This window comes from Equus caballus, chromosome 23 (genome assembly GCF_041296265.1).
Source record: "Equus caballus isolate H_3958 breed thoroughbred chromosome 23, TB-T2T, whole genome shotgun sequence".
NCBI classification, from domain to species: Eukaryota; Metazoa; Chordata; class Mammalia; order Perissodactyla; family Equidae; genus Equus; species Equus caballus.
The window spans coordinates 27,370,165-27,398,108 of NC_091706.1; the positions used below are offsets into that span (position 1 = coordinate 27,370,165).

At 34.1% G+C, this 27,944-nt stretch overlaps 1 protein-coding gene across 9 annotated transcripts in view; it reads right to left on the reverse strand.

The window, feature by feature from the left end:
- The window catches only part of VPS13A (vacuolar protein sorting 13 homolog A), a 233,962-nt gene that overhangs the window by 20,860 nt on the left and 185,158 nt on the right, over window positions 1-27,944 (reverse strand). For 7 of the 9 annotated variants that reach the window (XR_011431384.1, XR_011431387.1, XR_011431386.1 and 4 more), the window contains 15 exons: window positions 27,699-27,931; window positions 24,606-24,759; window positions 23,954-24,100; window positions 23,670-23,751; window positions 22,708-22,777; window positions 21,722-21,827; window positions 15,719-15,832; window positions 14,473-14,615; window positions 13,304-13,385; window positions 12,079-12,192; window positions 11,914-11,989; window positions 11,663-11,826; window positions 11,305-11,350; window positions 11,070-11,193; window positions 4,623-4,737 (listed from right to left, as the gene is read on the reverse strand). Coding sequence is in view for 5 of the 9 variants with exons in the window: in XM_023627180.2 (XP_023482948.2) it covers window positions 4,623-4,737; window positions 11,070-11,193; window positions 11,305-11,350; window positions 11,663-11,826; window positions 11,914-11,989; window positions 12,079-12,192; window positions 13,304-13,385; window positions 14,473-14,615; window positions 15,719-15,832; window positions 21,722-21,827; window positions 22,708-22,777; window positions 23,670-23,751; window positions 23,954-24,100; window positions 24,606-24,759; window positions 27,699-27,931 (1,770 nt within the window). In the remaining 4 variants the exon portion in view is untranslated. Of the gene's footprint in view, window positions 1-339; window positions 2,118-2,832; window positions 4,433-4,622; window positions 4,738-11,069; window positions 11,194-11,304; window positions 11,351-11,662; window positions 11,827-11,913; window positions 11,990-12,078; window positions 12,193-13,303; window positions 13,386-14,472; window positions 14,616-15,718; window positions 15,833-21,721; window positions 21,828-22,707; window positions 22,778-23,669; window positions 23,752-23,953; window positions 24,101-24,605; window positions 24,760-27,698; window positions 27,932-27,944 lie in introns of those variants that run through there. The other 2 variants (XM_023627183.2, XM_023627181.2) reach the window with 2 other exon arrangements.

The window sequence follows — 27,944 nt, forward strand, 5'->3', positions numbered from 1 at the left end:
TAATGACTATTTTAATGATCACTGTTTTCATTTATTTACTTACTCCAAAAAGCTAAGAATACTATTTTGATGAAAACAACAATTAAATTCTTTGACATTTACATATTTCTTAGTCCTAGTATACACGACTTTGACTTGTATTTAATTTGAATGAATGTTAGGCAGGTAGAATTTCAAGAGATGGTAATTTTTCAGTTTTCTTTTTCTGTAAGATCAATAAAAGTTTAAAGTAATAATTTTCTAAAAAATAGAGAACAATGACTTAATAGCGATAAAATCTTGATAAACAAGAATCAGAAGAGACTCAGAAATCACAGGCTGAATGAATTAAGCCAAAAGTTGAACAATTAAGGCAAGTATTTACTACAATCTAATATAAACTCTATATAAGCAAAGTGCTTAACATACATCAAGGTAAATGTTCCTTTGTTGATCCAAAAGCACAACAATCATAAGGGATTAAACATTAGACTGTAACAGTCATTCACTTTTCAGAGAGTTTTTTTTTTAGTACATCTGATACACTAGCAAAACAGAAAAAGACAGTTTCATGTAAGTTGAAATTAAAAACAAAAAAAAACCTCCAGTACACAAAACATAAAACAGATTTACTCACTGATCTTTCAGAGACATAGATAACATTTTCTCAGTATCACCAAGAAAAAATATACATAATTATGCTTACTATAAAAATTCTTCTAATGTCCTAACTTGTAACATTTTATTATAGGGATATAGCATATGGATATGTAAGTTAATATGTAAATATACTGACTGTTGTGGGGATCAGAACTGGCCAGCCTAAAATGCGTCTCTTTGGCATGAGGATTATTTTGGGCTGGTTACTTTTGAGAAACTGCAGACAGGCAGAAGCTCTGAAAATCAAGTAAGAAGTTACCCTTTGTAAGAGACATGTGCATTTGTAAGAGAAACCTCCATTTGTAAAGACGTCTCCCTCTCTGTACCACGAAGAAGTGGGGACGATCTTATCTCTAGAAACTCCTGTCAATGCAGAAGGTAAGGACTTAAACCTGTGTAATAACCTTACTCTTATTTATTGTGCTTTTCTGGCATCTTCCATAACTTACTCCCTCCACCCCCAACATCCTCCTTTGTCTTTAGCTGAAGATAGTATTTAAGGTAACAGCTTCTGCCATTTTGGCGAGTTGCTCAGTTTTCCTGGTTCTCTCCCATGTACACATGTTATAAGGCTTTGTTTGATTTTCTCCTGTTATTCTGTCCCATGTCAATTTAATTCACAGACCAGCCAGAAGGACTCAGAGTGTAAAGGAAATGTTCTTCCTCCCCTTCACTGTAAAACCAACTTTGTTCATTGTTTCACAAAAAATACATACATATAATGAAATAAAAAGTAAACCAAAGAATGTTTTTTTCATTCTCAGACTATAAATTATTTCGCTAGCTAACCTTCCATGACACATCATGAATGTTCCTTATTGTAGTAGTTCAATCTACATGCTTTTGGAATAGAACAACAATTCATAGTGCTTCAAGTTATATAAGTTTCTTATTATTAAAAGAAATTTGAGAAAAATACTTTTAAAATGCTAAATAAATATAAAATATTGACTGGCTATTACTATTCTTTTTCTCTTCTTTTTTCTTTTTTTTTACATAACAGCATTATATTATAGCCCAGAAAATTTACAGAGAACATCAAAAATGGCATTTTGCTAACAAGTAAGCAGATAATTTAAAATAAAACTAGTGAGCATTAAAAAAAAATTTGTCTAACTTTAAATAATAAAGACTAACTGTATTATAAAGCCACAAAATATATACAAGCAAATGCTATAACATATGGTATGCTGTACTTTGAATGTAAAATACATTTTTCTGTGCTTAAATAATGTAATTATTTTGCTTTTTGAAAATGTGCAGAAAACATTTTAAAAGGAAAAAGTATTTTAATGCCTTAAAAGTGGACATATGGGCATCATGATAGCAGTCATACAAAACACATTAATGAAACATTCCAAATAAAATGACAAAGAACATGAATTTTAACGTATCAGATCTGACTAATTATCATCATCATAATCATCATCACTACTGCTACTTTGAATCATAATCCACTCCCTGTAGACCTGAATTTTCTGTAAGCATGGTCAAAAAAAAAGAAAAGCACAAAGGTTAGTTAAGTATGGCAAATTGCTTGGAAAACATCTAAAATTATGAAATTTTCAAGGAGTCAGAATAATTTTGAAGTAGACTTTTCAGCTCTGAGTAGGGCAGTAATTATGGATATAATATTACATAACTTAATAGACCTAAGACTAAACTCTACTGGTTGGTTTACTTAATGTATAAAATAGTTTGATGATACCAGTGAGATATTCTGTGAATGTCTTAGAATTATTATTCTATTTCTCTAAGTAGGCAACTTTAATTAACTACTAGGAAGCACTATAAAAATGTGCTACTTCCTAGATACACAATGAAAGAGTGTATTTTATATTTAATTATATATATGGGCATATATAACTTAGTGAACACAGAGTACCTTTTCTAGAAAATCAGAAAATAAAAGGAGAAACATTTGAAAGTGTTAAACATTTTCTAAGGGCACCATTGTTAAATCACTTAGGTTAAAACTAGGCAGATGAGATTTTAAATTCTGTTTATATGTTATCTACTTCTTTTCCACAATACTGGTATTTGTAGATTTTAAAGTGTTTGCTAATAATACAGAAGAGTTTTGAGATTCAAAAAAGCACCATTACCACCAAAGCAACAACCCACTTCTTATATCTGTAAGAGAATAATGCTAACCAGAAACAGCCTAAAGCATCTGATGAATCGACACAGGTATTCCAGCTAACATGCGTTTTATTGTTCCTGCTGAAACACAAGTAATGGCTGACAAGGATTGTGAGTTTTTAGTCATTTAAACAGCTCCTTAAGTTAATTAGTGCTAAGACTGGCCTACTGAAAATAATATGCATCTTTAAAAATACACTCAAAAGTCATGACTTTTGAATCCCAAAGTTTTAAAGTTTCAGAAAACAACAATGAAAATGTAGAATAAATTTACTTGTCACTGAAATTTACTTGTTACTTGAAACATCAACCACAAGAAATTTTTGATAACTCATGGCTTTCTTACGTAGTATAAGCTGTTCCCTAATAATGAGGACGTATTTTTAAACCTCTCCTCACTACTCATCCTTACTTCATACTAAGTTTGTTAAAATAATTTCTCAAGAAATATTTTTAGTTTTCTAAAAGGTGATTTGCTAACTTCAGTCTAGTAAAATATCAGTATCACACTAATTGTGTTCTAACAAGGGAAGGCAGATACTGAGCAGAAATATATGTTCAATTGTATTAACCATAGGTGACTTCTTCTGTAACATTTCCAAAGAGTAATATGCTGTCATTGTAGAGACTGTGAAACACGTCCTTTAGCACTAGATTGCCAGGTGTATCCCAATACACAATTATTTTGATGCTTTAAAAACATTTTAAACACACTGTAAAATCACTTTACTAAATATTGCACATTTACTCAATGGTTATGTTTTACTACATTAGATGGAAGTACATTTTATGTGAAATTATATACTCTGGATGTAGTGGGTAAAATATTAAAGTTTCAAATCTTTACCCTCTTCACTCTAAAGATGAAATATTTATAATACCAAGGCTATAAAAGAAGGATCATATCCCCACAGTTTATTATTACCATGAATATTTTCAAGTCTATACAACATAATGACTCCTTGTTTGTTTTCAAACAAATGATTTAATTTAGTATTCCACAGCTAAACACAGAAACGACTTTAAATCAGTATAACCTATTATGATGTAAGTTACCTACACTATAATCCAGATTTTAAAAAGTCCCATGTACAAAGTAAGAAAGTCGTTTGTTCCAAAAGCTAATTCTTCTTACTAAAAGATGTTGGCTTTCATGTGAACTGCTTATCAAATTCTACAAAGTTTCAAACAGACTACACAAGCATAAAGCAGGAAGAGGGTCATGGCCACTTAAGCATCTTCAAAAGAAAAACATAAGAACCCAAGAATTTGCAATAGCAGTGGTCCTGAGATTTTTCCTTATCCATGACTAATTGGACATGAGGGTTATATTTGGCAAAAAAAGCTACTAGTGGTTTGATAAACAGAAATGGTCTAATTGACTAAATGTGTACCACCAACTATGAGGGTACAAAAGGCACAAGAGCTTTCAATAAATCTAGCAAATCCAGTACACAACTAAGAATAGCCTATAAAAAGATCAGATTCACTAAAAATCCTATATAAAAAGTTACCAATACAAAAGCTTTCCTTTGTATTCAAAATACTGAAACAGCTGTACGTAGTCTATAAATTTTAAGACTAAAATCTACTGCTGGCTTTCACTTGCAAAGTCATGCATTAACTGTTTTCATATCAAACTTTTTGATGCCTGTAAAAAAGAAAAAAAAATCTTATAGTAAATAAATGTACATTAAAACCTAAGTAAACATAAGACACTTACAAATGGAATTAAAGAAAACCAATAAAAGCCTAATCTGACATATATTTAAAGCATTATATAGCTACTTTTAAAAAAGTTAACTTGACTAATCTTAATTTATAAGATATTTTTCACCCACCTGTAACATTTGATTTCCAGTGCCATCCCTCAACCTGTAAGGTCTGATAACTCCATCTTCATTAAAGAATCGAGGAGGTCGCAGACTCGCCACTTCATCAGAAGTCTCTGTAGCTCTAGGGAGAAAAAATATAACTTGATTTTAAAAATTATTCAAAAACTCATAAGTAACTTTGAAATGCAACTACTAAAAAGGATCTTCTTTTGGATAAAGTAAGTCTATTACTCTATTTAAAATTTGTCTTTATGACTAAGTTCTCCAGAAAAACACAGAATTGTAAAGTTTGTTTATAGATTCTCTTGGACTTTCTTGTAGACAATAATCAGAGAATCAGCAAATGATGAATACTGCTTTTGTCTTTTCCATTTTAAGACCTTCAATTTCTTTTTCTTTCTTACTACAGTCATGTGTCACTTAATGATGGGGATACGTTCTGAGAAATGTATCGTTAGGCAATTTTGTTGCTGAGTGACCATCATAGAGTGTACTCACACAAATCTAGATGGTATAGCCTACTACACACCCAGGCTCTATGCTACTAATCTTATGGGACCACTGTTGTACATGTACTCCGTCGTTGACCAAAACATTGCTATGCAGTCCATGACTATATACTGTCTAGTTCCTCCAGTACAATGCTAAATACAAGAGGGACTGTAGGCATCCCTGTCTCATTCCTAACTTTAAAAGGAAAGCTGTTAAGAGTTCTCCATGATGTACAGATATTAGCAATGTTTTTGCTTTCCTTTTTAAAGGCAACTTTTGTCAAGCCAAGTAAGTTCATTTCTACTCTTAGTTTGCTTGTTATAGCTCTTTTTCTATTATTGTTTCTGAAAATCTTGGATGTGCAATGAATTTTAAGTAACGATTTTTTTCCTGGTCATTGCTGTAATAATGTGGTTTAATCTCCTTCAATCTATTAATGTTATAAATCTTACATTACATGGTTTTCTGATGTTCAAATACCCTCATATTTCTACTTGGACTCAATATGTTTTGTTTGAAATTCATATATACATTGCTGAATTTGGTACTGTAATATTTTATTTAACATTTTTGACTATATGGACCTACATGTGAATGGTCCATTTATTTGTTCATTCATTCAACAAATATTCACACATTCAACAAATATTAGTTAAGAGCTTACACATAATATATTCACATATATAGACACACAGATATAGATAAATCCCCCAGTTATAAGAATTTGGCAGAATGGATAAAAAAATATCTGCTGTCCACAAGAGACTCACTTTAGAGTCAAAGACATAAATAAGTCAGAAGTAAAAGGATGAAGAAAGATATACCATGTAAATAGTAACCAAAAGAGAGCCGGAATGGCTATAGTAAGATCAGAAAAAATTAGACTTTAAACAAAAAAATTCTTATTAGTCACAACGAAGGCCATTTCACAACGAGAAAAGGGTCAATTCATCAAGAAGATATAAAAATTATAAACATAAGTACTTAACAACAGAGCCCCCAAATGCACGAAGCAAAAACTGACAGAATTGAAAAGAGAAAAAGACGATTCAACAATAATAGTCATTCAATACTCAACTTTCAATAATGGATACCAAACAGACAGAAGATCAGCAAGGAAATAGAAGACTTGAACAACACTACCATCCAGTTAGACCTAAAAACGTCTATAAAACACTCAATTCCAACAACAGCAAACTACATATTCTTCTCAAGTGCACACAGAACATTCTCTAGGACAGAGGAGTCCTCATTTATGCTACGACATGGATGAACCCTGAAAACATTATAATGCTAAGTGAAAGAATCCAGCCACAAGAGGACACACACTGTATAATTCCATTTATATGAAATGTCCAGAAGAGGCAAATCCAGAGAGACAGGAAGAAGAATAGTGGTTGCTGTTGGCTGACAAGAGGGGAAATGCTGAGTGACGGCTCACAAGCACAGGATTTCTTTTTCGGGTGATGAAAATGCTGTAGAATTAGATAGCGGTGATGACTGTACAACTTTGTGAATATACTAAAAATTACTGAAATGTACACTTTAAAATGGTGATTTTTTTAATAGTATGCAAATTATATCTCAATTTTAAGTAGACTATATTAAGGTGTTTAAAAAAGCATTATAGATTACAGGGATATATGGGAGGGAGGTAGATGTGGTTATAAAAGGGCAATATGAGATATTTTTGTGGTGCTGGTACTGTTTAGTATCTTCATTGTGGTGGTGGACACAAACATACAAAAATGATAAAATCGTATGAAACTGGTGCACACACAAGCAAATGAGTACAAACTGAGGAAATCTGAATAAAATTGGTGGATTGTATCATGTCAATATCCTGGTTGTGATACTGTTAAAGTTTTGCAAAATGTTACTACTGTGGAAACTGGGCCAAATATATGTGGTGGTCTGGATGGTGGTTCTCAAGGATATCAGGCTCCCATCCCTGGAACCTCTGAATGTTATTTTATATGGTAAAGTCTATGTGGATATGATTAACTTAAGGATTCCAAGATGAGGTGATAATCTTGGATTATCTGTGTGGGCCCTAAATGCCACCACAAGTGTCCTCATGAGAGGCAGAGGCAGATTAGGCATACAGAGGAGAAGGAATGTGAAGATGAAGGCAGAGATTGAAATGATGCAGCCACAAGCCAAGAAATGCCTGTAGCCACCTGAAGCTGGAAGAGGCAAGGTGCAAATTCTTCCCTCCAGAAGCAGTGCAGCCCTGCTGACACCTTGATTTCTCACTTCTGGACTCCAGAGCTGGGAGAGAATAAATTTCTATCGTTTAAGCCATCAATTTTGTGATAATTTGTTACAGTAGCCATAGAAAACATAATACATGTACAAGGGGTCTCTCTGCATTATTTCCTACAACTGCATGTGACTCTACAATGATCTCAGTGCAAAAAAAGACTACCACATGTCAAGCAGTATTCTAAGTGCTGTGGAAACAGACAAGAGGCACTGCATTCACAAAACTTACATTCTGGTAGGAAAGACAAATAAACAAGGTAAAATATATAGTGCATTAAATAGTGATGAGAGCTAAAGAGAAGAAAAATAAAGGAGGGAAGAGAGATACGAAGTATCTGGGCAGGAGTAGGGGATAAATTGAAATTTTAGGGTGGCATGGAAGGCCTCACTGGGAAGATAAGTTTTGAATAAAGGAAGTGACCATGCTGACAACAGAGAGAAGAGTACTCCAGGTAGAGGGACTGCAAAGATGAGAGGGGAACAATTTCTCTGTTCTAAGTCCCACACCTGCTTTTCAAATCAAACTTCTAGTGCTCTCACACAAGATGCATGAGAGAGGGTTCTCTTTTCTCTTACACAACAGTACAAGCTAGGATTGTCTGTTTCTTGGCTTTTGGAACACCACTTTCTCAATTATCCCCCTTACTTTAATGGCCATTCCATTTAATGGCCCTTTCCTGGGTCCTCTTTATTTCCCCAACTTCTACGTGTTGCTGTGCTTGAAGGCCAAGTCCTTGGAACTCTTCTTTTCTCTCTTTTCCATTTTCTTTCCCTAGGTTATCTCATCCAATCTCATGGCTTTAAACACCGTATTATAGGTTCAAGAATCTCTAATTTTTAACTCTAGCTTGGAGCCTTCTCTTGAACTTCAGACTCCTATACTCAACAACTACTAAATGTCTCCATTTGGACATCTAGGAGATAGTTTAAGTTTAATATATTCAAAACAAAACTGTGAATTCCCTCTTTCCCTAAAAGGAATGACAACTTTATCCTTCTAGTGGTTCAGACAAAAACTTTAGAATTGCCCTTGATGAACTCTTTCTTCCATATGCCACGTCCAATTTATTAACTAATCTTGTTGCTACCACCTTCAAAACACATGCGGAACATGACTCCTTCCTTACAACCTCTAGCCTATACTGGTCTAATCACCCTAGTCTAATCATTTCTCCTATCACTGCAAAAGCCTCTTAAGTGTTCCCATGTCTGCCCTGGTCCCCCTATGGTTTATTCTCAATATAGCAGCCAGTTTATATCATTCTTCTTGTTCAAAACCTTCCAATAGCTTCCTGTCTTACGTAAGAAAACGCTAAAATCCTTACAGAGGCTTACCAAGCCCTATATGATCTGATCCCTTGCTCATTCTCTGAGAACATCTTTGCCCACTTTTTCCTTTGCTCAATCTACTCCAGGTACACTGGCCATGCATCCTCCTGCATCAGGGCTTTGTACTTGCTGTTCCTACCGCCTACGACATTCTTCTCACATGGCTCACTCCCTTACTTCCTTCACATCTCTCCACAAATTTAACCTTACCAGTGAAGCTTCTCTGAACATCTTATACATGAATGTATATCTGAACATCTTATATATGAATATAAGAATATATATGATTCTTATATATATAAGAATATATATTATTTTCTTATATATATATAAAAATATAGCATTTTCACCATTTAACATATCATTTATTTACCAGTTTACTTATTTCTATTATTCTCCCACTAGAAATGCAAGCTCTATGAGGACAGGAACTTTGCCACTTGTGTCCATTTCTGGGTTTCTTCAGCGAGTAAAACAGTATCTAGACATATAAGAAGCTCCCTAAAATGTAATGAATCAATAAATATTTATATGTGTATTAGATCAAACTTGCTAACTGTGTTCAAATCATTTATTTACTTTTATTTTGTCTTCCTGATCTATCAATTATGGAAAGAAATGTTAGATTCTTACACCATTATTGAAGATCTGGAAAGTTTTTGTAATTTTATCATTTTTGCTTTACAAAGATTGAGGCTATTGTGAGTTGAAGATAAATTAAAAATTGTTATTATCTTCTTGGTTAATTGTTCTTTTTATCATTAACTAATTATCTTATTTATCTAAAATAATGCTTTCCTGTTTTTTGCCTTACAGTCTGTTTCATCTGATGTTATGTAGTAATCCTCTTTAGTCTATATGGTGTGTATGTGTATATGTGTGTGTGTATATATTTACTATATATAATATATATGATATATATATATAAAATAAATAGTATATCTTCTTCAGAAATGAAATTAAAATGCTTAATGCCAATTATTCCCTTCAAATTGCATCTCATTATTTTTAATATTTTGGTTCCAAAGCTGTTTTTATACAGTTCAATTAGCTTTATCTACCAATTTATATTTTTACATTTGATTCTTATAACCCACTTCTTTCTGGTCTCAGTGTCCTTTTACAAGTATGTCCTTTAATAGTTCCTAGTCTTATTTTTTTCTAAAAATGTTTTATTTTGCTGTTAATCCTTAAAGGTAATGTAGCTGGGTATAGATTATAAGGTTTTTAGATAAATGGAAAGTTATTATAGCAGCTCTGAACAGATACCTGCCTAGCTCTCTACATATTTTTTAAAATTTTCTTGCTGAGGAAGATTTGCCCTGAGCTAACATCCCTGCCAATCTTTCTCTATTTTGTGGGTGGCTGCCGCAGCATGGCTGACAAGTGGTGTAGGTCTGTGCCCAGGATCTGAACCTGTGAACCCAGGCCTCTGAAGCACAGCGCACTGAACTTAATCACTAAGCCATGGGGCCAGCCCTACACATTTTGAACTCCTCATGTTTCACTGACTTTTGAGTTTCTCTAATGACTAAAACTCAACACATTATATGTGTGAAACTAGTTACAGGTAGAAGAGACAAACTTTTTTTCTCATCCTAATTCTAAATTACAAAACTGAAAACATCCAATTATGGTAAGGAGTATGAAATACTGACTTAAGAGGAGCAGCTCATAGGATGACAATACTTACCCCTATAGAGCAGGAAGCAAGAGACAATACCAAAGGAAACAGATTAGGGAGATATCCACCCACCTATCTTTCTAAATCAGGTCTCATTAGCATGAATTTAATCAATCATTGTATGTGTTGCAAATTTCTAGAACAGATAACAATAATGCACTTAGTAAATTTCAGTCTTAAGCTAAATTTAATTTGGAGGAAGGGATACCATGCTTTAAAATTATTGCACAAATGAAGAAAAATATAAGGAACAGATGTCATGTTTCATAACAAAATCAGAGCATAAATGAAGGGTGAACACAGGGTGAGTTTGAACTAGGAATATAAAATGCCATTCTTTATTTCTCAAAATAGGAGACAGAATATTACATTTGCTAATTTTATAACTAACATATAGCATTCCATTATTGTAATGTATATCAATCAATATAACTGAAAAGCTTGCTTAACTTGCTAAACCTTTCCTGCCAAGACACCTGGGAAGAAATGACAAATAAAGGAGAACTCTATAAAGTTGAAATGATGCAACGGCAACAACTTAAAACTATAGAAAGGAATTAGAAAGATCATATGCAACTTGCTATATTGTAGGGTTCATAACTAAGTGCCTTGAGCCAAACAGATGTATTTCATTTCTTGTGGTTTAAGCATTTTACTCATATGCTACATCAAAGAGAATTTACCTTTTTATTCCCTGAAACGTACTGCTAGCCATGTCTATGATGCCTCCTGTTGGCCTTGCCACTGCTCCAACTAAACCTTTCCCAACACCTTTAAAGAAACCAGCTGCCCCTTCTTTTTGAGCTCCTAGAAAGAAAAGAAAGACAACGTTTTAGACAATTGGATGAAGAATGAAAATAGAATCAACTTGTGAAAGACTTGGTAATATATATCACCCGAAGGAACTATCATACTTGCCTTTGATTGGTTTTGTAACAATTCCTGTTATGCCACTTACAAAACCCTAAAGGGAAAGGACAAGTGAAAATTTATAAAACTTTCACACAATGCCTTGAAGCACCAAATCTGGCTTACCAAAAAAATACGGAGCTCTGCTTTCTAGACACCTAAGAACTAACATAATTACTAACTATTTTATTTAACCTGAATGCTTTTGGAGGCTACTGACATATTTCACATAGGCCACAACCTACTGTTCCTCCAATATCCAAATAATATTTGAAGGAGCCAAAGTTCTATGTCTATTTCCTTATTCACAGAATGTGGCTTTAAAAGATATTCCCTAAAATGTTCACAACCCTGGGAAATTTCTTACAGAAACTAAGCCTTTTCCTCCACGAGTGATGCCTTCTCTAAGACCAGCTGGCTGCTTATTCATGGCTTCTCTTCTCTTCTGTTGGTAGTCTTCATCCATAGTCATAGCTGCTACCCCTTTAGCCATAGCACTGGTGATTCTGGAGGCAGCACCAGCTAATCCACCTAGCAGAAGTTACAGTATCTTTAATAAGAGCAAATATATCATTACTTTCTAGCATAATCCTACTCAGTAGGCATTCTGTTTCTTACCAACAGCTCCACCAACTAGTGCCTTCAGTCCTAGTGCCATTCCCTCCACAAACTCTTCAGGACCCTGAATGGCTCCCTAAAGGGTCAAAAAAAAAAAAAAACAAATAATGTTATATTTACTGTTAAAGGTGAACTTATTGCTATAAATGAGGATAACTATCTTACCTGGTAAGGTTCATAAAAAAATGCTTCTACACCTTCAGAAAATTCTCTAATCAAGCCAAAAGGGTTTCCCAAAACTTCAAGTCCAAGAATGAGTACATACATCTGCTTAATGGCCTAAAAATGAAATACGAACTTTAATCAATTTGGATGATCAGACTTAATACTTTTTTCTTATATCTAGTACACATATCCAGTTTTTTTATTTCAACACCTAAATCATTATCACCTTATTCATCACTAGTCTTCATTTTCATTTTTTATTTTTATGTTTTGTGAGGAAGATTGGCCCTGAGCTAACATTTGTTGCCAATCTTCCTCTTGTTGCTTGAGGAAGACTGTTGCCGAGCTCACATCTGTGCCAATCTTCCTCTATTTTATGTGAGATGCCACCAAAGCATGGCTTGATGAGCAGTGCTAGGTCTGCACCTGGGATCTGAACCTGTGAACCCTGGGTTGCTGAAGCAGAGTGCACAAACTTAACCACTATGCCATCAGGCCAGCCCCACTAGTCTTCATTTTCAAAAAGCAATTTGGTGTTAGAATATTGGAAATAATATGAGATAGTTACATAAAGCTTTAGAATATTCAAAATTCTTTCACTTTTACAACTACGTTTGACAGTGATTACCACCATGATTTTAAAAGCTAGAGAAACACATGCGTCAAAGGATGCCCAGGGTCACACAGTGGGTAAACAGCAAAACTGGGATCCAAATCCAGACCTCTTAGGTCAAGCTCAGTGACCTTCCACTATACAACAGCTGCCTCAGATACTCAATAAGTTATATCGTACAATACAGGAGTCTGTCTAGAGGCGGAAAAAAACCCCACTAAGATAACGTATCTAGCTGACTCAACAACTCAATTACATTAAAAAGTATCCTATGTTCATCAGTTAGTTACTAATAAATAGTTTCCCTTGAATCTATTTTTTTTTTAAGTAAGTGTGGTGAATTACTTAGTTAATATTTTATTTAAAGATTTATGCCTAGGAAATATTTCTGTCCAGGAAAGATTTCTGTCAGTGGCTAAAAAATAGGACAAAAAATGGAAATGGAGTTGGGCTCAATTTCTTTCTACAATTCTGAGGGGAAAAAACTCATGTTTTAAAATTTTGAAAATGGTTTTTCACTTCCTTGCCAAATCTACATTATACGCATACAGACATATACAGTTTAACTATTTTATACCACTTTGTCCCTTTGTGAAATAATCTCAGACAAACCTGTTTTGAGTAGTGTCTTATTACTTCAGACTGTAGTTCAGATGTTGTATGGAACTGATAGTTGAGTTCAAAAAATGCAAGCCTGAAAAAAATATATAAATAATGTGTGCGTGTGTGGAAAAAAGGAAAGAGGATGTTTTTAATATTAATGAATAATTTTATTTTCTTTAGAATTTGCCTAAAAATCTTTCCTGTTAGTACATTTTCCCATGCCAATCAGAAAATCTACTCTTTTACATACATCTCTGCACATTCTGATCAAAGAACCCTCTAAGAATCTGATAAAAGCTATGGATCTTATCCTCGGAAAAGCTGCCAATATATACACATTTTCACATAATTTAGGAGATGCAGAGACCTCCAGTTTCCCACTCATGGACATGAACCGTATTTCTCAACTCTGTCCTATTATGGCCCACACAGAAACTGTTTGACACACGGAGATAAATGGAAGAGGCTGCTCAAGAATGGCCAGAGTTCAGTTGCTGCAGGTCCTGCCTGATCAGCTGACAGCTGAGGAAGCAAGATTGATTCACTTATAATCTATTCACAGCATGTCCTGGAGTTACCTCTCACTGGACTGACTGATTCTTACTACTGCTCTTAGTAACAGTTCTAGGTGCTACCTGAAAAAGTCACTCTCATCTAAAGGTCCCCCTCAGACTCTGAGTCTCTTTGGTCAGATGCTCTAAGAGCTTCCATTATGACTCACATTAAAACGTAAATTCTTGATGCTAACATTTAAACTGATTCTTTCATTTTCACTATCATGGCATTCATTTTATTCTAGTCACAAATGCTTTGACGAGTCTTGATCCTGTAGGCCTTGAAGCTGTAAGTTTTAAGCACCACATCTTTTAGACACCACACCTTAGGGCACACACAGCTTCTTAGGAATCCTTTCCTAGGCCAGAAGGGCCTCACAAATTGCACAAACTTGCACGGCCACTGTCCCTCTTTCTTAAGGAAATTATTTAATAACTATTCTGTTATTTAGTAGTTAAGGGTTAGCAAGTAATATGTTACTTAAATTACATTCCATTTAACAGCAAAAACTATATTTTGCCTATGATATGCAATGTACTTTACACACTTTTTCACTTATAAAATTTTGAGGTAAATATAAAATGGACATTTCACTAATTTATAGACTTGAATATTAAACATACTTAAAAACTACATCTTGTACATTTGTAAGAGTGGCACCAATACTCTTCAGTAACAGATTTAAAGAATGAACTGCAAGCAGCCCTCCATGTTGTTCTGAATCTTTAGCTTCTTTACCCGAACTCAGTGAAACACTTAAATGCAACTAAAGAGAGAAAGAAATAAATATTGAAAGCACTATCTTCACAATGACAATTTTAACTTTTAAAATTTAATCTCATTTTAAATTCACTACATGATAAATAAGACTTCAAAGTTATCCGGATTATGCCAAAATTAATAAGTGAAAGTTAAAGGAATTTAAAATCTAGTACAGCTCTTTTAAAATTTTAAATTCAGCAATGTAAGATTATATGATATTTACTTCAATTCTTTTAGTGAACCTAGGAACATACTAATTTTTACATACCTTTTAATAACATTTAAAATCTAGAAGTTGAAGTTGTTGGAAATAACTCAAATATCTCCAAAAGTGAATGTTTCAACTATTAGAATTAAGTTAGCATGGTGAAGCCAGTTAAAAAGCACTTTTGTATTGTATGCATATACATACTGTAGATATAGTTGTACAATAATTTTTCAAGTAATATGTAACTCATAGAAACTTTGTGTTAAGAACTTACATTTACTTCCATTCAATCTTCAATTCTTAAATCAAAGTTACTTTATAAATTAATTTAAAACATATACTCGAGTTAACAATACCATATTGCATATCTGAAAGTTGCTAAGAGAGTAAATCTTAAAAGTTCTCATTATAAGAAAAAAATTCGTAACACTGTATGGTGATGGATGGTAACTAGAATTACTGTGGTGATCATTTTGCAGCATATGCAAATATTGAATCATTATGTTGCACACCTGAAACTAATAGAATCTTATATGTCAATTATACCTCAATTAAAAAAATAGTTATATATATGTCATACACAAAATTTTGAAAATTGTCATAAACACCCTAACAGAAAACTAAGGTAACATAATGTTAGGTCAAGATATAAACATACAAACACATGCTGTAGGTGGTTCCACTATGACTTCCACATGGTGAAAAATTATTATAAGTACAAATAAAAATTTAAAAGGATTATTCCTTTGCTATTTATTTACATTTGTAATTGAGAAGTTACAGAATTTATATACTACTAAAGAACATAATTTAAATGCTATATCCCCCCAAACTGATCAAGTTGATTTGTTATTACCTAGATTATCAAGGATAATAAAAATGACTTGTCTTTCCCCTACCTTGATAGGAGATATATGAAAATATTCATAGAGACTGACTTGTGATGAATCTACCGATGAAACTGTTTTATATTCTTCTTGGAAAGCTTCTATATCTTTATGAAAAAGTTCAATCTACAAAGGAACATAAAATATTAAAAACTTGTGGGACCGATCTGAATGAGGTATTTAAGCCAATAGCTCACACACTGCAGAAGAGTTCCCTATAATATCCAGATTCAACACTGCTCATGGATGGGAAGATACTGCCTCAGAAGGGAAACTAACATCTCTGTTGTCAGGAAAGTTCTGTCACTCACAAACTGATAAGCATATCTTCTATGTTTCCATACAATCCATTAAAAGACACTAAGCTTTTCTTCATGTGACCATAGATTTTATTCCAAAAGGCCACTGATCCAATCCATCAACACTTTCTTAGAAACATTTATTTTTTTAAATACAATCATAGTTCACTTGTAGCTTTTTGATAAATGCCTTACTGACATCTACAGAGGCTGGTAATACGGTCAAAAAAGGGGAAGGCAGTGGAAATAATTTTGCATGAAATGATTAGTGCTTTCATTCTTGATAATCAACAGTACTTCTCTTCCAACACTCACAAATCAAAGTTACTTCTATGTGCTGAGAAATGGCCCAACATTCACATTTTAACTTATTAACAAAATCATCAAAATGAGAGTCTTACTAAAAGTGTATTTGGAAATTGACTTCTGGGATGATAGTGTGAGAAGCTCTTTAGGCCAGTTCCCCAACAAAACTGGTAAAATGTATTTAAAAAACAAACATTTAAGGCCTCTATGAATGGTCCTAAGGATATAAGCAAATGAAACATCTATTAATCTACAAAAATTTCGTAAGAAAAGGAAGTTTGCGGCATCTGAACAAGGACCATTCTCTCAATTCCCACTCTCAGCTCAACAAGCCACAACTCCACTCAAGACTGGTATACACAGAGCTCCCTCTATGGCCAGACTCCAATTGGAGGACTCTTCCTAGAAGGCACAGGATGTCAGCATTTCTCACCCTATCCCCACCGATCAGCCGCTGAGGCTAAATTACATGGAACGTAGGAGCTGCCTTCTTCTGTCCAGTCTCTACTCATGAAACAAGTGCTCTACCTGAGTGTGACACCACTTAGAATATTGGGGCTCTGATCACCCTTGCTTCACCCCCAGCTCCAAAACTCTGGTTCAGAGATTTTGCTGGGGGGCAGGTAGACTTTAAAGTAGCTCCTAATCTATTCCCAAAGAAATTGACTTCATTTACAACAGAGAGTGAAGAAGTTCAACCATAAGAGTCCTTTAGGAAACAGTGGATTTTGTGGTGAAGGGTAATTGGGAAGAAAATCATTGACTCAACGAAGATACAGGGGCCGGCTCCGTGGCCGAGCGGTTAAGTTCGCGTGCTCCGCTGTGGCGGCCCAGGGTTCGGATCCTGGGCGCGGACATGGAACCGCTCGTCAGGCCACGTTGAGGCGGCGCCCCACACCCCACAACTAGAAGGACCTGCAGCTAAGATATACAACTGTGTACAGGGGGCGTTTGGGGAGATAAAGCAGGGAAAAAAAAAAACAGATTGGCAAGAGTTGTTAGCCCAGGTGCCAATCCTTAAAAAAAAACACCAAAAAAACAAAAAACCAAAGATACAGGCTAAACTGTAGGCCTGTAAGTTTTCATGAGAGAAGTGGGGAAAGAGACAATTTAGAAGAGTCCTCCCAGGTCAGATATTTCAAGCACTAATCTCCAAATCAAGTCCTTCAAAGCAGCCCAAATTTGACTGGATTAGTCTGTACAGTAATTTATGCCCTGAGGCACTGTTGAAAAAAATAGAGCAACTAGCCCGCAACGAGTGGAGTTCAACAGTTGGGTGTGCTCATGGGAAGAGATGAAGAGAGCCCTGTCAAAACCACTGTCATTCCAGGGTAGCTGGGTACCCCAAATCTTCGTCTCCCTGAGGAGCAGCACCAGAGGCTTAACACTGCAGGGGAAGGCAGGGGTGTGGCGGTCTAGACTGCAATAAAATAATCCAGCCAGTCACTAAAGAAATAAACTAATAACAGTAACAAGCCTCAGGACCCACAGTGGCTACAACGTATTATCTAAAATGTCCAGTTTCCAACCAAAAATTATAAGATATGCAAAGATACAGGGATATATGATCCATACGCTGGAAAAAGAGCAGGCAACAGAAACTGCCTGCGAGAATGACTAGATTGGATTTAAAAGAAAAAGACTTCAAAGTAACCATTATAAATATGTTCAAATAACTAAGGGAAATCATAATATTTAGGGAAGTAAAGGAAACTATAATGACAGTGTCATATCAAATAGAGAATATCAATACAGAGGGAAATTATAAAAAAGAACCAAACAGAAATTCTGGAGTTGAAAAGTATAAAAGAAATGGAAAATTCACTAGAAGGGCTCAATAGTGTATCTGAACTGATAGAAGAAGTTTAAATGCTTCATTATATGCTAAATTCAAATACTTCACTTCATTAGTGAACTTGAAGATAAACTGTTACAGATTATGCAATCGGAAGAAAGAGAGAAAAAAGAATGAAGAAAATGAACAGTCTCAGAGAAATGCGGGTCATCATTAAGCATACTAACATAGGTAATATGGGGGTATAGTCATGCACTGCATAATGATACGGTGGTCAATGATGGACCACATATATGATGGTGGTCCTATAAGATTAGTGCCATAGAGCCTAGGTGTGTAGTAGGCTGTACCATCTAGGTTTGTGTTAGCACACTTTACGATGTTCACACAGTGAGGCAACACCTAACCATACATTTTTCAGAACATATTCCCCTCGTTAAGGGACACGTGACTATATTAGAAGGAGAGAAGACAGAAGAAGAAGTAGAAAAAATATTTGAAGAAATAATGGTTGGAAATTTCCCAAATTTATTGAAAAACAGTAAGCTACATGTCCAGGAAGTTTAATGAACTCCAAGTGTAAAAACTGCAGAAGTTCACAAACAGATATATAACAGCAAAAAAACAATGCTGAAAGTCCAAGACAAGGAGGAAATCTTAAAAGTGAGAAGAAAAAAGCAATTTATTACATATAAGGGGACCTCATAAGATTAATAGTTGACTTTTTGGCAGAAACAAGGAGGCAAGAAGGCAGTGGGATAATATATTCACTGGTAACAAAGCAGTGGTAAAGGTAATCACAAAATTATAAAAGACAGTATAAATATATAATCTTTTCCCTTTCTTAACTGACTTAAAAAGCAATTGATTAAATAATATATTTACTATACTGTTGGGCCTATAACGACAGACCAACATCTCTTATGAATATGAACACAAAAATCTTCAACAAAACACTAGCAAACTAAATTCAGGAAAATATATACAAAAAATTATACACAGGACCAAGCAAAATTTATCCCAGGTATGCAAGGCTGTTTTAAGATGCAATGCAATAAAACTATCTTAGACAAAAACAAAAACCACATGATCATCTCAATAGATATAGAAAAAGCATCTGACAAAATTCAACACATTTTCATGGTAAAAATACTCAACAAACTAGGAACAGAAGAGAACTCAACCTGATACAGGGTATCTACAAAAAAATCCACTGTCAACATCATAATTAATGGTGAAAGACTGAAAGCTTTCCCTGTAAGATCAGAATCAGGGCAAAGATGACTACTCTTGGCACTTCTATTCAACATTGCTAGAGGTTCTAGCAGGGCAATTAGGCAAGAAAAAGAAACAAAAGCCATCCAGATTAGAAAGGAAGAAGGAAAACTACCTCCATTCTCAGATGACGTGAGTTCACATACAGAAAACCCTAAAGATTCCACAAAACAACTATTAGAGTTAATAAACAAGTTCAGTGAGGTTGCAGAATACAGGATCAATATACAAATATCAATTGTTTCTATACACTTGGAATGAACAAACCAAAAATGAGACTAAGAAAACAATTTCTTTCATTATACTATAAAAAAAGAAGAAAATACTCAGAAATAAATTTAACAAAAGAAGTGTAAAAACTTACACTCTAAAAACAATAAGTCATTGCTGAAAGAAAGAAGATATACATAAGTAGAAAACATCGCATGTTCAAGGACTGGAAGACTCAACATTGTTAAGATGGCAATACCCCCCAAAGTGATCTCTGGTGCAATGTAATCCCTGTCAGAACCCCAGATGACTTCTCTGAAGAAGTTGACAAGCTGATTCTAAAATTCATATGGAAACACAAGGGACCCAAAAGAACCAAAACAATCTTGAAAAAGAACAAAATAGGAGGATTCATACTTCTCAAAAACTTTACTTCTCAAAACTTAGTATAAAGCAACAGCACAGCGTTGTATTGGCACAAAAATGGACATATAGATCAATAGAATAAAACCACGTGTCTATGATCAACTGATTTTTGACCAGGGTACCAAGACCATTAACGGGGAATGAACAGTGTTTTCAACAATGATACTGGGACAGTTGTTTAGTCAAATGCAAAAGACTGATGTTGGACCTTTACCTCACAACATACACAAAAATTAACTCAAAATAGATGAAAGATCTAATTGTAGGAGCTAAAACTTTAAAACTCTTATAACACCAGACTAAATTTTCATAACTTTGGATTTGGCAAAGGAGTCTTATAAATGACACCAATCATGAGCAACAAAAGATAAAATAACTTGGACTTCATTAATATTAAAAACTTTTGTGCTTCAAAAGACATCAAGAAAGTAAAACACAACACACAGAATCAGAGAAAATATTTACAAATCATATATCTGATACAGGACTTGCATTCAGAATATATAAAGAACTTATACAATTCAGGAAAAAGAAGACAACCCATTAAACAATAGGCAAAGAGACGTGAATGGACACCTCTCCACAAAAGATATGCAAACGGTCAATTAACACATCAAAAGATCCTCATCATCATTACTCATCAGGTAAACGGAAATCAAAACCACAATACTACTTCACACCCACTAGGATGGCTAGAATTAAACTAAAAATTGTACACAAATATTCATAGAAGCATTATTCATAATTGCCAAAATGCTGAAACACCCTAAATGTCAAATTAACTGATGAATAAACAAAATGTAGGATATCCATGCAACAGAATGTTACTGGGCCACAAAAAGAAATGAAGTAGTGATACATGCTACAACATGGATGAACCTTGAAGACATTAGGCTTTGTGAAAGAAGCCCATCAAAAAAGACTACGTAGTGTATGATTTCATTAATATGAAATGTCTGGAATAGGAAAACCAATTGACAGAAAGTACATTAGTAGTTGCATGGGGCTAGAGTGATTTCTTTTTGTGGTGATGACAATGTTCTGGAAATAGTGTGATAATTGTACAACTCTGTGAATATACTAAAAACTGCTGAACTGTACACTTTAAATGGGTAAAATGTATGATAAGTGAACTATCTCTAAATAAACTGTTATTAAAAGAAAAAAACTATATGTCTTTATGCATGTAGTTCGTTTTATCTTCTGAATTCTTTCTGTGAGGGCTGCTGAAAAAGAGACCACATCTGATCCACCCTATCACCCACTTTATAGTCTTTCCATCAGTCACAAATAAGATACTATCTTTTATTTGCCTTATCCCTTCTATCATCAAATATCCTGGTAATACCCAAATTTCTAAACTATTAATCGAAACAAAAGTAACCCAGGAAAATAAAGAAAAAACAGTGATATGAACATGATTGATTATCCTCTTCCCTCTTCGATCAGCCTAAAAACTTTCTTCCTATCTGCTAACTCACTTTCAAAAGACTATTTTAACTTGTCTTGCTTCCATCTTCTATAAACTGAAAATGTGATTTCTCCCAATGTACTCACCACAGCAGCATAATAAAAATTTAAAAATTGTATTTTTAAAATGGAACAAGACCATTTTAACATCTTTAAGAATTTATAATGATATCACTTTTTTTGTCCTCCTCTTTCCCTAATTCTCCCCATCAAGGCTATTATTCTAAGTCTTACCTCCGTTTTTTCAGTCACTTCAGCTTCTGTCATAAGTTCTGCTAAAGCATAGACAAAGCCAAGATCCAACCTGAGATCCATTTCTTGGATCAACACTTTGAAGTACCTATATTACAAAGCAGAAAACATTTAAAAATCATCAACTAACTCCATTAAGAATATTAGGTGAGGAAAAAAGTATCAGATATATTAGTATGTTGAAACTTAGGACTTTCTAGATTAATAAATTAAAAAATGTCAGGACAAGATTGTTCATAATGGCAAAAAACTCAAAACATGAAGACACCTATACAGAGGAAATTGATAAGGAAACTGTAATATATAGCCATACAACAGAATATTATACATTAGTGATAATGAAAAACTCTAGCTACATCCAACAAAATGAATACATTTTAGTAAAAAGTTGAATGAAAAAAGAAAGTCCCAGGAGTACATGTACATTTTGAAAAGACTTTTTTAAAGATTGGGGAAAAAAAGAAGGAAAACTAAGACGCACAATGTTTAGGTACGCATATACAGTGAAACTATATTTTAAAAAGCAAGGGCATAAAGACAGTGTTTATCTTGGTGATAAGGTAGGGGAAACAAGAAATAGGGGGGTAACACACAGATGGATGTTTCTGTCAATGTTCTATTTTTTTAGACTGGATAGTGACTGAATTTGAAAATATTTTCTTCCTTGTTTCTAAAACAATATGCAATAATTATAGATAATTTAAGAGAGAAAAAAACAAAAAAAGAAAAGAAAATACCCGCAATTTAGAAATGACTATTGTTAATATCTAGGTGTATTTCTTTCAGAGCCTTCTGACTCTACAAGATTATAAAATAATTCATAGATTTTTCCTATGACTTCCATAATTTAACATTTTAAACTTAAATCTTTGACTCATCTGAAATTATCTTTTTAAAGAGTACAACTAATTCACATTCTTAAATCAAAACATTAAATGAACACACAAAAAATGTATTAAGACACTTACTTAATACGTGATATTTGGGAATGCCCTGCAGATCTCATGACAATACTGACATCTGTAAAGGGCTTTGGTGCTGTAAAGGTTAGTAAATATGATTAATCCATGATGCTTTACGCAAAAGATAAGCATTTTCTTGCAATTTAACACATCACAAAGGACAACTAAATTATTTACTAAGTCAGGAATATTAAAATTACTGATATTTGTAAGACCCATTACAATCTTAATTTCAGACTCCAGGATTTCTTTTTTTTTTTTAAATGATCTGTATTCACTCTAAGGGTAACTAATCCTTTAAATTAGTGATTTTAAACTAGAAGTATGCCTTAGGATCATCAGTGCAACTTCATGAAAACACATATTTCAGGGTCTTGCCTCAGACTTCTAAGTGGAGGGTCTTGAACATGGTCAAAAAAACTTCCACGCAGATTATGGATACCCCCTTAGATAGTTTACATCCAGTGATGTGGAGGTGGGGGGTGGAAAGCAAGAGGAGAGGTGGGGGAAGCAGAGCAGAGGAAAGGGAAGAGAAAGTGAGGGGAAAAGGGATAGTAAAGAAAGAAAAGTTAAGGGGAAGAAGCAGATGGAAGAAAGGGTTTGTCAGTTAATCTTGTCTGGGGAATACTGGACAATTTCCGTGATTAGAAAACACTCTGAATTTGAATTTCCTCATGCTTTATTCAAAGGTTCTAGTGGCTTTTAAATCAGGGGTTTACAAATTAGTAATGTTTTTAAATATTTCTAAAAATTTAAATATATATTTCTAATTAATTTTCTCTTCAGTATTCACTCAGAGTTTTGTTGAAGTTAGTTGAGTACTTGCTGGTCCTTTTTCAAGCTGTTTAATTTTCCAGTGATCCTATAGAAACTAACCTTGAGAATGGTTTCATTTCATATTTTTATAGCAAAATAAACCAAATAGCTAATACAATCATTTTTATGCCAATCTAGAAATACAAACAAACCTGAATCCATGGTGATTGACTTGGGAGGTTTAATAGGATAAAACACAAATGGAAATACAGCACCATGTATCTGGTTTTGGATCTAAGAAGACAAAAAACAGGTCAGAATATTAATGTGTTAATTACAGAACCTGAGTAGAATAATAGGATTTATGACATAGAAGGAATGAAAAAGCCTAGTCGACTGAAACTGACCGAAGTACTAGATAAAACAGAACATGGGAATATACGTGTTTATTGCTATGTTCCTTTAGAATATAATATGACTATCTTTTCAGACTCACCTGTATTCTATAAATTTGAATTCTAAAGGATGACTGGTGTGCAGATGTGCTATATTCCACTTTCAATGCTGGAAGATAATTTCTTCGTATAGCTATTACATGCGGTTGCAGAATTTTCATGTTAGTCCCAGTAGGTGTGAAGCGAACCTGAAAAATATGCCCCCCCAAAGAAATCCATGGAATTTCTCTTTATTCATAATCGGTTAAAATTAGAAATTGTTACCAAAAAACTTCAACAATAATATTAATTAAAATAGTAGGTTAAATATTTGGTTAGGTTTAGACTGAGATCTTTATATAGCCCATAGCCATAAGAGTCACAAGAATATTCATATAGTCCTTATAGCTTGGTTGTATCACTTTTTATATAAATTTACTAAAAAATAAAGTGATAAAAATAATTTTAAAAATAAATGAATAAAATAACTTATTGGCTTCTTGTTAACCAAGGAATAGATCATTAGTTTCATAAGAGAAATTCTGAGTTCTTAATATAGGTAACTATTCCCTTAAAATATTTTATATAAAGTACACATGACAGGATTCATTGTTTTGTAAGGAAACCAGATTTTCCTTAAAAATTCACTAGTGATTCATCTAATTACAATAGATAAAAAAATCAAAACCTCACATCAGTACTTAAAAATATTACCGGAATGTTAGTGTCCAACTCTATAACCTTATCTTCTGAAGGTGAAGATTCAGCATATTCCTTAAATTCTCTCTCTAACTTCTCAGTGTGTTTAACACTCATTGGCTTCCATCTTGCCTTCTTCTTGGGCTTTGTCTCCCAAACCACATCAGAACTTATAGATGAGGGCAAAAATCATGGTACAAATTTATAAAAATTTTCATTTTAACTGGTTTTACATAAATTACAAAATGTTCAGTAGAATTGAATCAAGTTTAAAAACATGAATTCATTCAACCAACACAATTAAAATCTTAATCAGGCACTATTGGTGGTAGGAATACTATCAAGTGAACATCTCTGCCATCTGGAGCTTTATTTTAGCTGAGGAGTGACAGATAATAAATAGCAAATACAATAAAGTTGTGTATTTTAATATATTAGGAGGTCAAAATGCTTTTGAAAGAAAAAAATCCTAACAGGGTAAGGTGGATCTGGGGTACTTGGATAAGCAAATTGGTGGGGGTTGCAGTATCAAAACAGAGTGTTCAACGGGGCTGTCATTTAGAAGGTGAGATTTCAGCAACCTTAAAGGAGGTGACTGAATTATTCAGCAGACAATAGAAGAACATTCCAGGTGGAGGGACCAGCTAGAACAAAGACTCCAAAGCAGAGCACACCTGAAGTGTATGAGGAAGAGCAACAAGGCTGGCAGACCTGGAACACATCAGGAGCAGGGGATGAAGTTAAGACAGACAGTGGGAGGTCAAATAATGCAAAGCCATATAGGACACTGTAAAAACTGAGTTTTATTCTGAGATGAGGAATCATTGAAAGATCATGAGATCAGCGACATGATCTGACTTAAGCTTTGATAAGAATACACTGTGTGGTGGGATGGGGGAAAGAAAAAGAGGATGAAGGCTAGAAGCAGGAAAACTTGTTAGGAGTTTAATGCGGTAATCCAGGAGAGAAATGGTGATGGCTCTGCCTAGGGTGGTTAACAGTGAGGTAGTGTCAATTCTATGTGTGTTCTGAAGGTAGAGCTAGCACAGAACTTCTAGATGGATTAGATGCAGGGTGTGAGATAAAGAGAGGAAGCAAAGATGACTCCAAAGCTTTTGGCCTGGGAACTAGAAGGATGTAGTTGTAATTAACGCCAGTGGGGACGCAGCTTTTGGTAGGAGGAGATCAGGAGTTTGGTTTCACACATATGAAGTTGAAGTTTAAGACGTCTCAGACATCAGACTCTGTGTAGGTGGCTGGATAAAGTCTAACGTTCAGGACAGAGGTCTGGTCAAAGATACAGTTCTATAGATTTTTGGCACGTGGTATTTGAAACCATAAAACTGAAACATAGAAGAGAAGAGGACTAAGGTCTAAGAGCCTGAGGGCACCCAGTATTAAACAGTTGAGAAGACAAGGAACCAACAAATGAGACCGAGAATGTTGAGATAGAAAGAAAAACCAAGATGGTGAGGTATTCTGGAAGTCAGGTCAAAGAAACTGTATCAAGGAGGGATCTATGTTAGTGTTACAAACTTAAGCAACATGAGGACTAGTGATTGTACACCGGACCTGGCAATATGTAGGTCTCCGGTGATCTTGACAAGACCAGTTCCATGGTATGTTAAAAGCAAAAGCCTGTTTGGAGTGGTTAAGGAAAAAATGGGTAAAAAGAATCGGAGATAGTGAATATATTAAACTCTTTTGTAATGGGATACAAGGCAGTGAGCTGAGAGAGAAAACGGGAGTTTAAAAAGAAAGAAAGTGGGGCCAGCCCGGTGGCACAGCGGTTAAGTTCGCACGTTCTGCTTCTTGGCGGCCCGGGGTTCGCTGGTTCGGATCCCGGGTGTGGACATGGCACCACTTGGCACGCCATGCTGTGGTAGGCGTCCCACATATAAAGTAGAGGAAGATGGGCATGGATGTTAGCTCAGGGCCAGTCTTCCTCAACAAAAAGAGGAGGATTGGCAGTAGTTAGCTCAGGGCTAATCTTCCTCAAAAAAAAAAAAAAGAAAAAGAAAGAAAGTATGATATAGTAATCTAGAAGACAGAGAGAGAATGGAACAAGTCTAATTTACTGAAAAATTGCTGGAAGGCATAAGTAGAGAATAAAAAATCTATCCACATTCTAAAATTACCTTCACTTTTTCTGTTTAAGTATTTAAGTATTCTATTTTATACCTTCTAAAATTTATATTCAATTAGTAAACAGAAAGGGAAGAACCATGTATTATTCTCCTTTGCATTCACATTATTTAGCATAGGAGATAGCACATAACAGGTTTAACAGGCTTAAAATTTGTTGTCTATTTGACCTTTTTGTTTAAATAATGAACATATTTTTGAGAACAAGAAAAAGTTTCTAAGAAAACAGTTTTAAATGGCATGGATTCTATTCAATGAGAAGTCAGGGGAATTTCTAGATAAATTTACACAGAAAAATAAATTTAAATCTATATCATAAACCTTTAATATATATATTTATTTAGGAGTTTAACTCAAGTAAAGGAGTAAAACTACAGTATCTTGGTTAAACAGATTGGAATCCAAAAATGCTCTGAAATTAGGCACTAATATATAAATTAAGTTTACTTTGCATGTTCATGAATAGGAATATTGAGGGCATAAGAGAAAGAAAAGAGTTTTACTGGTGATGACCTTTATGGGTAATGATAGACACAGTATTACCTTATTAGATCTTGAAGTGCCAAGGTTAAATTGGAAAGTAATTGTCTTTATTCCTCCAATAACTATTTATGGAGCATCTGTGGTGTACCTTGCCCTGCCCTAGTAGTTGGTAACTGACAGTTAAACATTGCCCTATGACATGTTAAATAAAGTATACTTTTGATAAGTTGAATAAATCTAACTTTTTAGAGAGCTGGGAGAATCAACATAAAGAGGAATTTATAAATTTGATTTTTTTATATATCTTTATCTCAAAAGGCAAAAAAAAACCCTCAAAGCACTTTTAAATTAGCATTACTTTACTATCAATGAACAGTAAAAACACAAAATTTAAACTAAATTATTTTAGGTTTTACAATCACCATTCTTAATGACTAAGAATTGATTGTTTAAATTTATCCAAATTTTAATGCATCTAACCTTGTAATGCCAATATAGGCTACTTCTTGCTTTGTGTAATTGTTGACGAGAGAAATTCCAACATCTTGTAATGCCAGCACGATTTCTTGCTCTGCTAACTCTGCTTTCTCACTTTCATATGTCACTTTAAATACCCTTGGATCTTCAGTGAATAAAATAATGCGCTGTAAGCCTTCAAAGAATGAAACTAAATAAATGGTCTTTTTCCCCAAATTTATAGGTGTCATCATATCCTAAAACAAAACC